At 39.7% G+C, this 13,157-nt stretch overlaps 1 protein-coding gene across 10 annotated transcripts in view; it reads left to right on the top strand.

The window, feature by feature from the left end:
- The window catches only part of LOC131681552 (uncharacterized), an 81,723-nt gene that overhangs the window by 9,945 nt on the left and 58,621 nt on the right, over positions 1 to 13,157 (top strand). For all 10 annotated transcript variants that reach the window (XM_058962475.1, XM_058962446.1, XM_058962393.1 and 7 more), the window contains one exon: positions 3,800 to 5,235. In XM_058962475.1, the coding sequence (XP_058818458.1) occupies positions 3,894 to 5,235 (1,342 nt within the window). In that variant the 5' untranslated portion in view covers positions 3,800 to 3,893. The remainder of the gene's footprint in view (positions 1 to 3,799; positions 5,236 to 13,157) is intronic.

The raw sequence follows: 13,157 nt of genomic DNA, 5'->3' as shown, positions 1-13,157 counted from the left end.
AAAGTTAATCGATGGAGCCTTGAGTGTAAAGTTGAACGCATTTTTGCTTGATGCCCTCCATCAAAGTCTTTACAGTGTCATCCGGTACCAGTTTCACAGTTTTTTTTCCATTTTCTTAACATGCCCTTCTCGTCTTTGACTGTCTTCTTGCTCTTCCGAAGTTCCCGCTTCATCATTTCCCAGTACTGCTCCACCGGGCGCAGCTCCGGACAGTTTGGCGGATTCATGTCCTTTGGAACAAAATGGACAGAATTGGCCTGATACCACTCCAGGACACTTTTAGAATAGTATCATGATGCAAAATCTGGCCAAAATAGCAGAGCTTCGTCGTGCTGCTGCAAGAACGGCAAAAGGCGCTTCTCGAGGCACCCAGATTTGTAGATCTCGCCATTTACTGTGCCCTTTGTCACGAAAGGCTCACTCCTCAGTCCGCAAGAGCAGATGATCTGCCAAATGAGATATTTGGAGGCGAACTTCGACATTTTCTTCTTCTTAAATTTGTCGTCCACATAGAACTTGCTCTTGTCGGTGAAAAACTTCATCCCCGGAATTTGCTTAAAATCGGCTTTTATATACGTTTCGTCGTCCATCACATAGCAGCCATATTTTGTCAGCATCTTCTCGTAGAGCTTCCGTGGCCGAGTTTTAGCCGTCGATTGTTGCCGCTCATCGCGGTTTGGGAAGTTCTGTACCTTGTATGTATGTAGTCCAGCTCTCTTCTTTGCATTCTGGACGTAGCTCTGCGACATGCCGATCTTTTTAGCCAAATCACGGCTCGAGACGTTGGGATTTGCTTTAATCATCCGCTTCACCTTTCCTTCCGTCTTTTTGCTGTCCAGTCCCGGTTTTCTTCCAGCTCTTTTGCCGTGGTCCAACGTCAACGGCTCCTGGAACCGCTTCAACACTCTGGAAACGGTTGAATGGTGAATGTTCAACATTTTTCCCAACTGCCGGTACGACAGGTCAGGAAATTCCAGGTGTTTGGAAAGAATTTGTTCTCTCGACTCGCGTTGGTTCACCTCCATTTTCGTTGAATCGAAAAACACGACTTCGAGTTTGACAGCATGTAAACAATACACATCAATGAGAAAGTGTGCAAAATTTGGTTGATTTTTACCCAATGGTAAAAAAGTTATGGCCTGTTGAATGTGTCGCAATAATTTGGTGTTCACCCTTTAATCTAATATTAGATTATCCTAGTTCCTTTCGTATTATAATAAAACTATGAATCGCGCTCAATTTGATTTTTAATGTTTTGGTCGGCTTGAGACAATACTGACAAGGAATAAACGCAAATACCAGAGCTTCCGTGTATTTCAAATATTAACATCATGTTATAATAGCGTAATTGAATACCATAAACAAGTCCCAGTCGTTCGCATCGAATCAAAAATGTACACAACCATCTAAACAGCATGTCGATCTTACCCCTCCTAAAACTGTCGGTCTTACCCCAACAGTGCACCATTTTTGTTTAATGCCCAATAAACAGTGTTGGAATACTCAAACTTATCCTCAACGCAGATAAATAATGATATGGAGAGTAGATTAGAATGTGCGACAAAAATACTGGTGATTTTCAAAGTTTTTGTGCTGTTAAAACCATAAAATGTTTCAACTAAAAATAACATGTTTTGTTTATTTTGTGACGTTGGATGAATCTATATGGCATCTATGTGTTTCGAAATGCTCAAAATAATCGTACTAATGATATCCTGTTATTATTGTATGATTTAATATCTGGGAAAAATCCTGGGGTGTCGGGCTTACCCACGGTGTCGGACTTGCCCCCGGTTCCCCTGGATTCTATATGAAATTAGCAAGCTGACGTCATCTGAGTTAAAATGGTCGAAAAATGGTGTTAGAATTTAAAGCAATTCAAACCAAGTTTCTTGTACTGGATGGAATCAAATATTTTCCAAGTCCAAGTCCAAGTAAACAACCTCTCTCAACCGTCAAAAAAGTGAGGTTATACATTTTCATGCATTGTTCTTTAGATGCTATTACCCACTCGCTTGATTGCTGTAAATGTATGGCGTAATAAATTTTGATTCCCATATACTTTCTTCGATTTAGTCGATTACTAATACATTCAAATAGAACGTTCACCCACACCTATTAGATAAAGTATATTTAGAGTTCTACGCAAATCATTTCCCACACGCTACTTGGAGGGTTTGTTTTCCTCCAACTTTCAACCAATTTAATCGTTTGAAATAGCTCGCCTAAAGTATTCATAATGGTGTTGAAATATTCTATGTCGCTGTTAAATTTATTCCCGAAACCTACAATACCGGTTGATCAGGACCCATCGTGAAAATAATCCGACCGAAAAGTTATTTTTGATTTATTTTCCACCACCTATGACAGGTGGAGGAAAACAAATCGTTAACCACACTAATACAATTGCAGATTGTGAAGTACTCTATTGAATCGACCTACATATAATATTGCATGAAACTGCTTAACCTCATTTTTCTGACAGTTCAGCGAGCTTGTTTACTTGGACTTAGAAAATTGTTTATTTCTCCCAGTACGAGAAACTTGATGCGACTTGTTTTTAATTTCTTATACCATATAAACAAGCTCGCTGAACTGTCATTTTTTCGAGCACTTTTTCTCAAACGACGTCATCTTGCAATGTTCCCCTGACCCGTTTTGCTGGATGAACAGTCAAAATTGCTAAACCCTGTGACTGAAACTGTTGTCAAGTAAAGCCGATAGTGTTAAACAAAATATCACTTGTTCGTTAAACCTTCGTTGGCAAACTAAACACCACCAACTTATTTGATGAATTTCAAATGAGCCGTCAAATAAAGAATAGTTATTATTTTATTGCATGCATCGATAGAGCTCAATCTTTAAAACACAAAACAAGAACCGTACACACATATTTTTTCTGTTGAATCTAAGCTGTTTTTTTGCATTTACTGATATCTCAGTAAGAGTGTCATTTGATAGCTGGGACTCGGAAAAAAATTTGCTGAAGATTACACCGAAGCTTGAATAAGGGTAGCACCGACTACAGCGGTGTAGTGCACAGTCAAAAACGAAAATGTTATCAGAGAGTTATGCAGTGTTGCAATAACCAAACTAGGTTTATAATGTATAAGGACGCCAGTTAGTACTGGAGCCTCCATGGTCAACTATGTCTTCTAAGAGCAAAAAATCTAATTTTTTTCAAATTACTTAAATGGCAGTACACGTGGATTACATAGAATTATCAAAAAATGCAAAAATGACGATTTCGAAAAAATGTGGGTTAGCCCCTTTTGGACGCCAGCCATTCAAATATTATTAATTGTCCGATGGGTCTCTTGCATGCAACTTTCTATTGCGCGTTGACCATTCTTTTGCGACGGGGAATCATTTGGCTGCTCATTTACTCCTTCTGAGGATCATTTACCTCTATCTTACCTGTCACGTCGAGCGCATTCGCTGACGCCTTTCATGGGTGCATAGCGTGGTTTGTTCAACAATAGTCTCGTGAGTTTTGAATTGCATAGTCAAGTAGGAGAGGATAAGTCTTTCGAAAGGCTTTTTTAACAGATCGTCATGTATTCGAGCCCTAACCAGGATCTCAGTGTCATTTGGATCATGTCACTAGCCATGCAATTGGCATGACCACTCTACTTAAATGTCATAGTAATTTTTTCGTCTTCAAAATATTCTTTTATTTTACAGTAGCGCGACAATGTCCAGCCATTAGGACAGGGCGCTCCCGCAATACCATTCGCCTCCGTATATCCCTACACTAAACTTACCTTCTAGTTTTTAACAAGCGCGTGATTATTTTCAGCTAACTTTGCACAGTCGACGGAATTGCGAAGAAAAATCCGAATTCAATATCCGGAGAAGTGATTTCTCTTTCATCCCTTCCTTTGCACAATAAAATGGTCAGTTCAACCATCACGCTAGACAAGAAATCATCGTCATCATCCTCATCATCAGCAGCTACGGCTACAGCACAAGCTTCCGTCGAGCAGAGCAGCAATAGTATCATATCCATACCACTGAACGCCAACACAAGCACCAACGGCACTTCCAGTGGCGCCAGTGACTCCACATCGGTATCGGCATTGAATCTAAGTGAACAAAAAATTTCGATTCTTTTCCCGAAATGCAAACCCAGGAGCGCTGAGCACTATCAAATGAATTCTGCTAGTACCGCCAGTGCTCTTAACAATAACACAAATACTAGTATGAGCACAATAACGAACAACAGTAAGTCAGATATCACAAGCACATCGTCCTCGCTAACCACGCCTACTTCGCTAACATCATCGTCTTACGCATACAACACAAAATCGCACGGAATGGAGTCCAACTCGTTCCGGACTTCTTCTAGCAATAATACGGCGGGAGTGGGATATGATCTACTAAGTGGAAAATCGGACATAAGCTCTCGAATGAACAACAATCACTATGAAGGCAATAGCCGCATCTCAAGTAGACACACCGGCTCTGTTGACAAATACAATTTCTACTACAACAATCAACCTCCGCCATTATCAACGTCCCCAACGGAGAACAATGCCAATACTGGCAGCTGCAGTAGTCAGTTTCTTCCGTCGGACGACGAAGATGGAGAGGACGATCCACGGAAGGGCAGTTATCAACGCCACAGCTACTACGGTGGACGTCAATCACACTACTACAATCTTCCGAAGCAAGATCCCGGCACGCCGAGTAGTTCATCCCGCTACCACTGGGATTTGTCACCAAGCAGTACGCTACCCTACTCGGCACCTATAACATCTTCTTCGACCACGAAACGTTCAGCGCTAAAACCGTCCTACACGCAAGTTCTGCAATCTCCCCTAGAAGATGAAAGTGACGTCGAGGACCGACTGAAGTATTTCAACTATCAGAACGAGATGCACAATAGTAGAATAAATGCGATAAAAGCTAGTCTCACCGAGAAACCCAGCCATGCAAGCGGAATCTACTGCAATTACAAGACTAACGAAATGATCGTGTTCAACGATATCGATGACGATCGACGGGGTGTTCATCAGCAGCAACAGCACGACACTTCAGCCGGAGCGGGACTTCGTGTGGCTGCCGCTGCTGATGATCCTGACGGTGGCACAACCTTCCATCGGGCTCATCCGGACAGTAGTGGTGGCAATAGCAGTGGAAGCAATAGTAGCAATAACCTTACCAGCAAGTACTTCGAAAGTGGTTCACAGAAGCAGGCCGATGGAATGACCGGCTCTGGATCGAATATCATGGGTGAGTAGATCTAAGCAATACCAATAATATAAAGTTGTTGCAGTATAGTAAGACGATTTGGTATAAAATTGAACTTTATTGTATGCTGGGATGTATTGATCCGTCAAAACTGGTGAAGTCTTTTGAAATTTTAATACATTATTTATGTTTCCCAATTTCTGTTCTAAGCGAGAGAGGTTTGCTAATGGGACCTACTCGTCAAATATAATAACGAAATATGTATTTTCAGAATTGCCTTTTGCGCAAGCTAGTAGCTAGTTGAAAACTGATGAGTAAATCGAATTTAGTGTAAAATAGGCGAGCGTTTTTTTCCGAAATGTTATTAGCAGGATCGAAATAAATCATCCTGAAAACCATATGACAATCGAAACTGTATATAACAAATCTGACAACAAAACAATTATCGAATCCCTGGAAAAGGTCCCAAACGAACCGAAACGTCGGATGAGGGCAAAACACTTTGTTTTTGATTAAAGGTAAAACGGCATAGCCAGATACCTAACAGATGCAATACAAATTAAATAAAAAATCCTAACTGATCGAAAGATACTTTGAAATACTTGAATTTATGCAAGTCTAGCTCACGTCCAACGAGGGTGCTGAAATATCTCAACTATTAGCTAGACTGCGCTAGCCACAACCCTTGGTTTGGGGGAAGAACCGAAGACTGCAGAAGCCCCATGTATTCATACGTTACACTAAATACATACTAACAAATTTTGATTTTGTGTGTATTTACCGGTGCAGTCCCTCAGGTACAGTTAATTATGGCGATGGCAAAGAACTCGTCCACTGCAAAGTAGGGTGATTGTACTTCTTTAAATCTTGTTAGCTAGAGGACACACTGATTACCGTGCAAAATAAGTATGAAAAAATTATTGTTAGTTCCTAAAAAGCAGTACAATAACAAAACTAACGAGTAAAAATTCAAATTCTAGAATTTTAGAATTTTCAAATAAGACGTTCTTTTTATAACATTAAATTTGAACCAAACCTCTGAATAAAGACTGCAGACGCTGCTCTATCCTATGCAATAAAATGGGAAGAATGGATCAAAAGAGATTAGGATTAATTTAAGGAACAGTTACCCTAAACAGTCAGTCATAAGCGGCTAACAAAAAAAATATACTCAGCGCATGCAATCTACACACAGCTCACGTAACGATGGCTTTTCCCTAGGGGTGGATTATGCGACGAACGGATGGACTTGAAAAGTCTGCGGTTTTCATTGTTTTCCTTCTGGTGTCAATTTCAGACGCAATTGAACCCCAGCGAACGACTGCCTATTAAGGGTAATTGAACTTTAGAAAATCGCGTGTTGTTTGTTCCGAGGTGGGCTCAATTTTTTATGCATTCATTTTGAAATCTATTATTTGTTTTGATATTAGATAACAAAACTGTGCCACTAGTGGGTTTATTGCACTAGCAGTGGGCTTTGAAACATCGATTCGGTAGTTCCCTTGTTTTTGATAGCATTACATAAATACCGGAATGCTGAAATACAGAATCGTTTAGACCGAAAGTAACATTAAATATATACGCTCAAAAGGTCATTATAATAAATCATTCAACAATATTTTATTAAACAAATGGTTATTTTTTTGGTTTCTGACGTAAGTTCCAATATCTTTTTTAAGACTTTTTGGTGGTATCCAATGAGGTAAATAGATCGAAAGGGTCAGTTAAGCGAAAACAATCATGTGAAAGAATACTCCCAGATGCAGGATCCGAACCTGCAACCCTTGGGACTCCGACCCAATGCACAAACCTCTACGGAAAATACTTGCACTTAATTCACCATTTCGATCTGTTTTCCTCGATTTGGTGAAAATCAAATCAATTCCACAGCGAATTTAAAGGCAAAAATACACTGGTGTAATCGGTGCTACACTCATTCCAACATGGGTGTAATCTTTCTTTCACTTCTATTCACTACAGCGCTGTCGCACTTCGTTCGATTGCGGACTGATGACTCATTCCGACACAGACTTCTTGAGGAACAAAGTTTAGGAATCATAATTGTCCCAGTCCAAGCGAACCATTGCTGGGCACGACCATCTTTAACTTGAAATATTAGAAAGGAAGTATTGATGTGGTACTTACTTAACGGAAGGCCCCGGCTCAGAGACTGTCCTATAAGTACCACGAATTGGGTTGTGGGAAACGCTTTCAATAAGCATGTGCATTAGACCGGTACAAAAATTAACTTTTTTCGTAACACCACTCAATCGAATGGTAATTGGCTTCAGAATCACCATTCCAAATACAAACTTGTTCGGATACTTCTGATTTACTCAATTTGTGTGTAAAAATATATGAAATATCGGCAATGGGAACAACAAATTCAGCAAAAAATCCTTGTATCATAAAATCCTCAGGTAAAGATGAAAGGATCGACATTGCCGAAGACTGCAAATTGATCCGACTTTGTGGTAAAAAGATATTCGAATACAATGTTATATCTTTCTCGAACATGCTTACAATAGGACATTTTGAAAAATTCTCTTGATCTTCGAAATTAAATAACCGGTAACCTCCAATCATTATGCAACTTTCAACAAAGTTGTTCGTTATTAAAATAGCTACACTGCCTTAAGTTTTGATGTATGCGGAGTTACCGTGAGAGTTTTTATTGAATTTTGATTTTTTATTTTCGATTTTCCATATATTTCACCATAGTAACATATAAACTCATGTGAGTGAACTAGACCTATCGGAAAAACCTCATATTTGGCATATGGGTTGAAGAGGTAATTACCAGTTAATTTAGGAGTGTTCCGAGAAAAGCTCAAAAACGTTGCCGATCTAATGGGCATATTTTAAATGTCAGTTTCTCAATAGTTGTAGGGTCCGTAAGTTTTTGATCATTCTCTTGTCCTGTTGTTTTGAAGTCTTCTTCGAAAATCAGTAGAAAATTCTTCCGGATCTATTAAACAGCCTGAGATCCAGTCTTATTCTTGGCAACCAACCTTTAAAATTGAAAAAAATAGAATAATATTTATTCCGAAAACAAGTAAAGAAGTATGTAATAATAATACCAAGTTGGGAAAAAATTGACTGAAAAAATTCTTGATACTACCAAAGGGCTATAGACCTAAAAGTTTGACATCAACACTTCCGAAACTGATGGAAACACTACTGGACCACTACCACATTTAAACGACAGCACTTATCGAATGTTCGCTAAACAAGCACCATTTTTTCCGAAAGTTGTCCTACTGGGTCTGTAGAGCTAGGGTCTCGGAAGGGCTCCCCGTCTGAATCACTCACTCAAAATGCAGGCGAGACGGGAAATGTCATCCACTAGAACACTGCTTAAGGCCAATTGCAGCGGGCATCGATTCAGAATGTGATATTCATCGTACGGTTCAGATAAGTGCGGGCGTAGGAACTTCACGATCACGTGTATTATCGCGAAGGGTACGAGCGTTTGTATGTTAATGTGTTCGATCACGTGGGCGTTTGTATGTCGTGTGTGCTAGTGTGTATACATTCGATTTTATAACCGTGTGTCCATTCGGATATTCGCGTGTGTTCTTGGATGATAGCGCGGTCCGTGAATCAGATACTTAAATTTCGGTGTACAGTTCAGAAGCTATAAGAGTCTGAGTTCAATCATATAACTAGACTTCCCGGTCATGTCACCATGGAACGTGATGTCTAGTGGAAATAAGCGTATTTTTTTGGTACGACTGGAGGCATGGACCTGGGCTACTAGGGCCGAGAGCAGGTACGTTCGGACGTAATCGATTCATGATCGCGCGAACATAGATATTTGTAGGTTCACTTTTGAGAACGCGTTTGTAAATTTCTAAGTTTAAAAAATGTTAATTTAGTCATCGGGGCATTATACTGTTTTTGAGATCACGGGCACAGGTGTTCGTAGATGATCGCGAAGGGCTCGAGCGTTTGAATGTTGACGAATCTGTCACGTGTGCTAACATGTATGTAACTTTGCGTGCATACATTTTAGCCAGTCGCATATTCGCGTGTATTCTTGAATGATCGCGCGCGGACCGTGATCTAATACTTTATTTTCGGTGTACAGTTCAGATGCGAAAAGAGAGTAATACAGCGAGTCTTCCATATCGTTAGAGTTTCTGGTCAAGTCACCATGGAATATGTTGTCTAGTGACAATTAACGTAATTTTTTATTGCTGCTAGGCTCGACGGTAGAGATCTCCAGACGTGACTGGTTCATGATAGCGCGAACATGGGCGTTTGTAGGTTCCCGCTTGAGATCGCGGATATAAATTTATTAAAGCTAAAACATTCACTTAACCATCGGGGTGTTTTGATATTTGCGAGACCACGGGCTTTGGTGCGTGTGGATGATCGCGAAGGTGTTAAGCGTTTGTATGTTAACGTTCAGAATTCTAGAAGAGTGAGATTCCTCTTATCACTGGTGTTCGCGTGCATATCGCCATAGGACGTGTTGTCTAGTAAACATGAGCGTTATTTTTTTGATTGGTTTGAGGCTAGGCTGCAAAGACCGTGGGTAGAGACTTCCGGACGCCCGTCAATGTTCGGACGACTGAGCGGACTGAATTAATTCCTGTTATATTGATGATTTCAATAACTTTGTTCCTTATCATATATGAAGCAGACTCTATTTATTACTATCATTACTTTTTCTGACTTTTTCAGCCCTTTCTAAAGCTACGGTGTTACGATCAAGAATTGGTCAACTTCAACTTGGCGCCTTTTTTCATCGTGCATTGAAAAAACCTGCACGCCCTTCATTTTACAGATATATGTGTAGCATCATGCCTACTGTTTGATTGTGACTTTTGCTCTTCAGTTATGAAATTGGTTGCAAAGCAATAGAGCGAGTGCATTGCTAGTGCATCGCTAGTGCATCGCGAGAATCCGAACTACGTAATGAAAGTATTCGGCCAGGAGAACAGGCTCGTAGAAGATCGAAAGCCGGAGGCCGCAAAAAAAAAATGACGTGGTCAGTTGTTTCAAGCGGAACCCCAACCTCTCCTTTCGAGTTGTTGCAAGCAAGCTGAGAGTATTGTCTAGTTACAACCGCGCACCAAGCTAAACTACGAGCTGATTACGTGGTGCAGGATGACAAAACCTATGTCAAGACAGACTTTAAACATAATTAAGTTGTCGAATTTTGCAAAGAAATGTATCGTGTGGCAGGCCATCTGTTTCTGCGGCTTAAAGAGCGAGATTTGCATGACAACTGGGACCATCGACCTGTAAATTTATGTGCAGAAGTACCTGGAAACACGTCTGTTACCTTTCCTTATGCAATACATCTGATTTGGCCGGTTTTGGCATCCGGCCATTACGCAAAAACGAACCGAGAAAAGTGACCAAGGAGGCTGTGCAGAACTTGATGGAGGGAGTCAGACGAAAAGCCCGGAAATTTGCATCCACTTAAAAGGAAGAATTTAGTAAAAAGGTTGACCAATTTACACATATTGTTGTTTTTGATCGTAACACCCTTTAGAATGTAAGTTTCTAAAAAAAATGTCTTAAAATATTTTTTTCCATTACCAACAAGTATATTTCTATTGCTTGGAAATTTGTATATATTTCGAAAGACTCGACTTCAAAACAATTTAACGAAAGCGACACTCTGGCACATTTTTTTCCGGGCAACCGCGCACGTATCAGTCAAGATGAAATGCTATGCTGGTAGCACCCTAAGCCGATGAGAAGGGGTATTTTCGTTTCAGCCAACGAATGTTTGGTACATACACATCTCTAACAAAAACGACGGCTTAATGCTATAAAATTATTTCGTTGCGCAAGATACACCAATATTCTAATCGTTGCTAAAATGCGTCTACCGTTTGATTTTTTGACATATTTATCTTGCTCATATTTCTATCCTATCAGATGCCCTTGAAAGATCTGAATTGCAGTCGCCTTGTTAGTCACGAATCGAATAAGGGTGTGGCTTACCGGACAATTAAATTTGTCGACAAGCTACAGTAATCCATCGGTTGTTTTGAGCTAGGTTATTTTTGTCTGTATCACAAACACAGAACTGTACATCAATACATTTGGAGCTACGACCTGGCTGGATTATTAGCTATTATGAAAATTCAATTATTTATTCCTATTCCAGACGGCATTTTTTATATTTGGAGAGATCAAATATGCAGCGTTTTGTCGTACCGACGAATCAATTCCATCTCAAACAAGAAAAATTCCTTCCATGACTATCGAACGAGAATGTTTGAAAGTTTTTGATTATCTAAAACTGTATTAAAAATTGATATTCGTAGATCCTGCAGAAAAAATTATTTAAATACAACCTTCTTTTCTAAGTGCGGCCCCCATATCTCGAAGCCAATGGTGCCCACGCGAGAAGACAGTTCTGATCTGGTGGAATTATCTCCTGAACACATCTTCATTTCGTATACGTATTACAGCTGAGTACTTTTCATAGACATCAAATAAATCAATAGAAAAGACGAACGAGCGGCATAGGTAAGAATGGAAAGGCAAGGGAGAGTGAGACGTTTGTTGACCAAACAATTTTGTTTTCTTGCGGTAACAAAAACGATTTAACATATGATTATATAATTGTGATGGAATTCTGCTTTTTATTCGTATATAAAATCTATCCATCTACCTTTATCGAACTATGTCAATTTGACTCAACATAATTTCAGCATCCAACAGCACTAAGTGACTTTACGCTTGTCCGGACATACCGCAGACTCAGGTGATTCGCATTTAATGCCAAAGTATCCTGACTCCTGCACGTAGAAGACAAAAGGTTAAGTCGCTGGGAAACTCTAAGCTTGCTTATATGACCCTATTCCACGCGTCTCACTCTTCATTCAACTTCTTGCTCTTCCTTGAGTACTTTGGAACTTAATATTGCAAATATTTGACCCCTTTAAGTCCCATGCTAATTAAATGTCGTTACAACATAAAAAAGCCCAATGTTAAATATTGCTGCGTTTTGTTGCCGATTATCACTTTTGGGGTTATGGGGTTGTTTATTCGGTCTAACTAAGCCTACACTCGTAATGGGCCATCTAGTTAACGAGGCACCGAATTTCTTCTTCAGTCGCCCGTTCCGGGGCAGTCGCTGTCTAGAGCTGCTCCTAATATAAAGAACGCACGCTCTTCGATTTAGATCTTTGTTCATTTTCTTATCAGCAAATGACCAAAGATCCCAACGAAGTTGGTTATCCGATCTTCATTAGGGTTAGTCGTACCATAGCTAACACCACGTGGACATAGGGATAGGACAACGTTGGATAGAAGTTCTGTATCAAAGATATCGCACAATCGTATCCCATATTACAAATGATACAGCTACGCCAACCAATTAAAAAAAATGTACCGGAATCCTGATTGTTTATACACACAAATTCAGATTTATTCACTATACAAATCAAGTTTTCAATTACCAGCACATCAAGTCGACCATGAATAATTTCCAGATTTTAGGTTTTGGTCGTTATTATCTACAATAGCAATGAATAGCCACTAGCGTACTCTCAAATCAAAATTGTTTTAGCCGAATATCTGATAGTGAGCATATTTCATAATAGCAATATCTCTAAAAAGCTTTTTAAATCTTTGGTATCATTAAATTTATATTGAATTGTCAAAAATTTCTACAGTGTTCATAATTGCATACTTTGCCCTATAATTTGGCATATTCTGTAATAAAAAAGCAACAGGGATCCCTAATAAACATCTTTTGATTCAAGAGCCTAACGACCTGTTCAGGGTATCATCCAAACAATATGTGGAATCGTTGGACTATATATAGGGTGACCATATCAGACGAGTAAAAAACCAGGACAGTCGAAAGAGTACTGCTTCCCCCCGCTACCTCTCAATCCACATTGCCACACCACAATGCATTACCTGAGCCGTGGATCTTTTAATATTATCAATGTGTAAATAAAAATAAATAAATCGAATTGGGGGTAGGC

This window comes from Topomyia yanbarensis, chromosome 1, assembly GCF_030247195.1.
Source record: "Topomyia yanbarensis strain Yona2022 chromosome 1, ASM3024719v1, whole genome shotgun sequence".
Classification (NCBI taxonomy): domain Eukaryota; kingdom Metazoa; phylum Arthropoda; class Insecta; order Diptera; family Culicidae; genus Topomyia; species Topomyia yanbarensis.
Note: the sequence above shows the minus strand (reverse complement) of the source record. Positions and strands in the feature narration are given on the sequence as shown.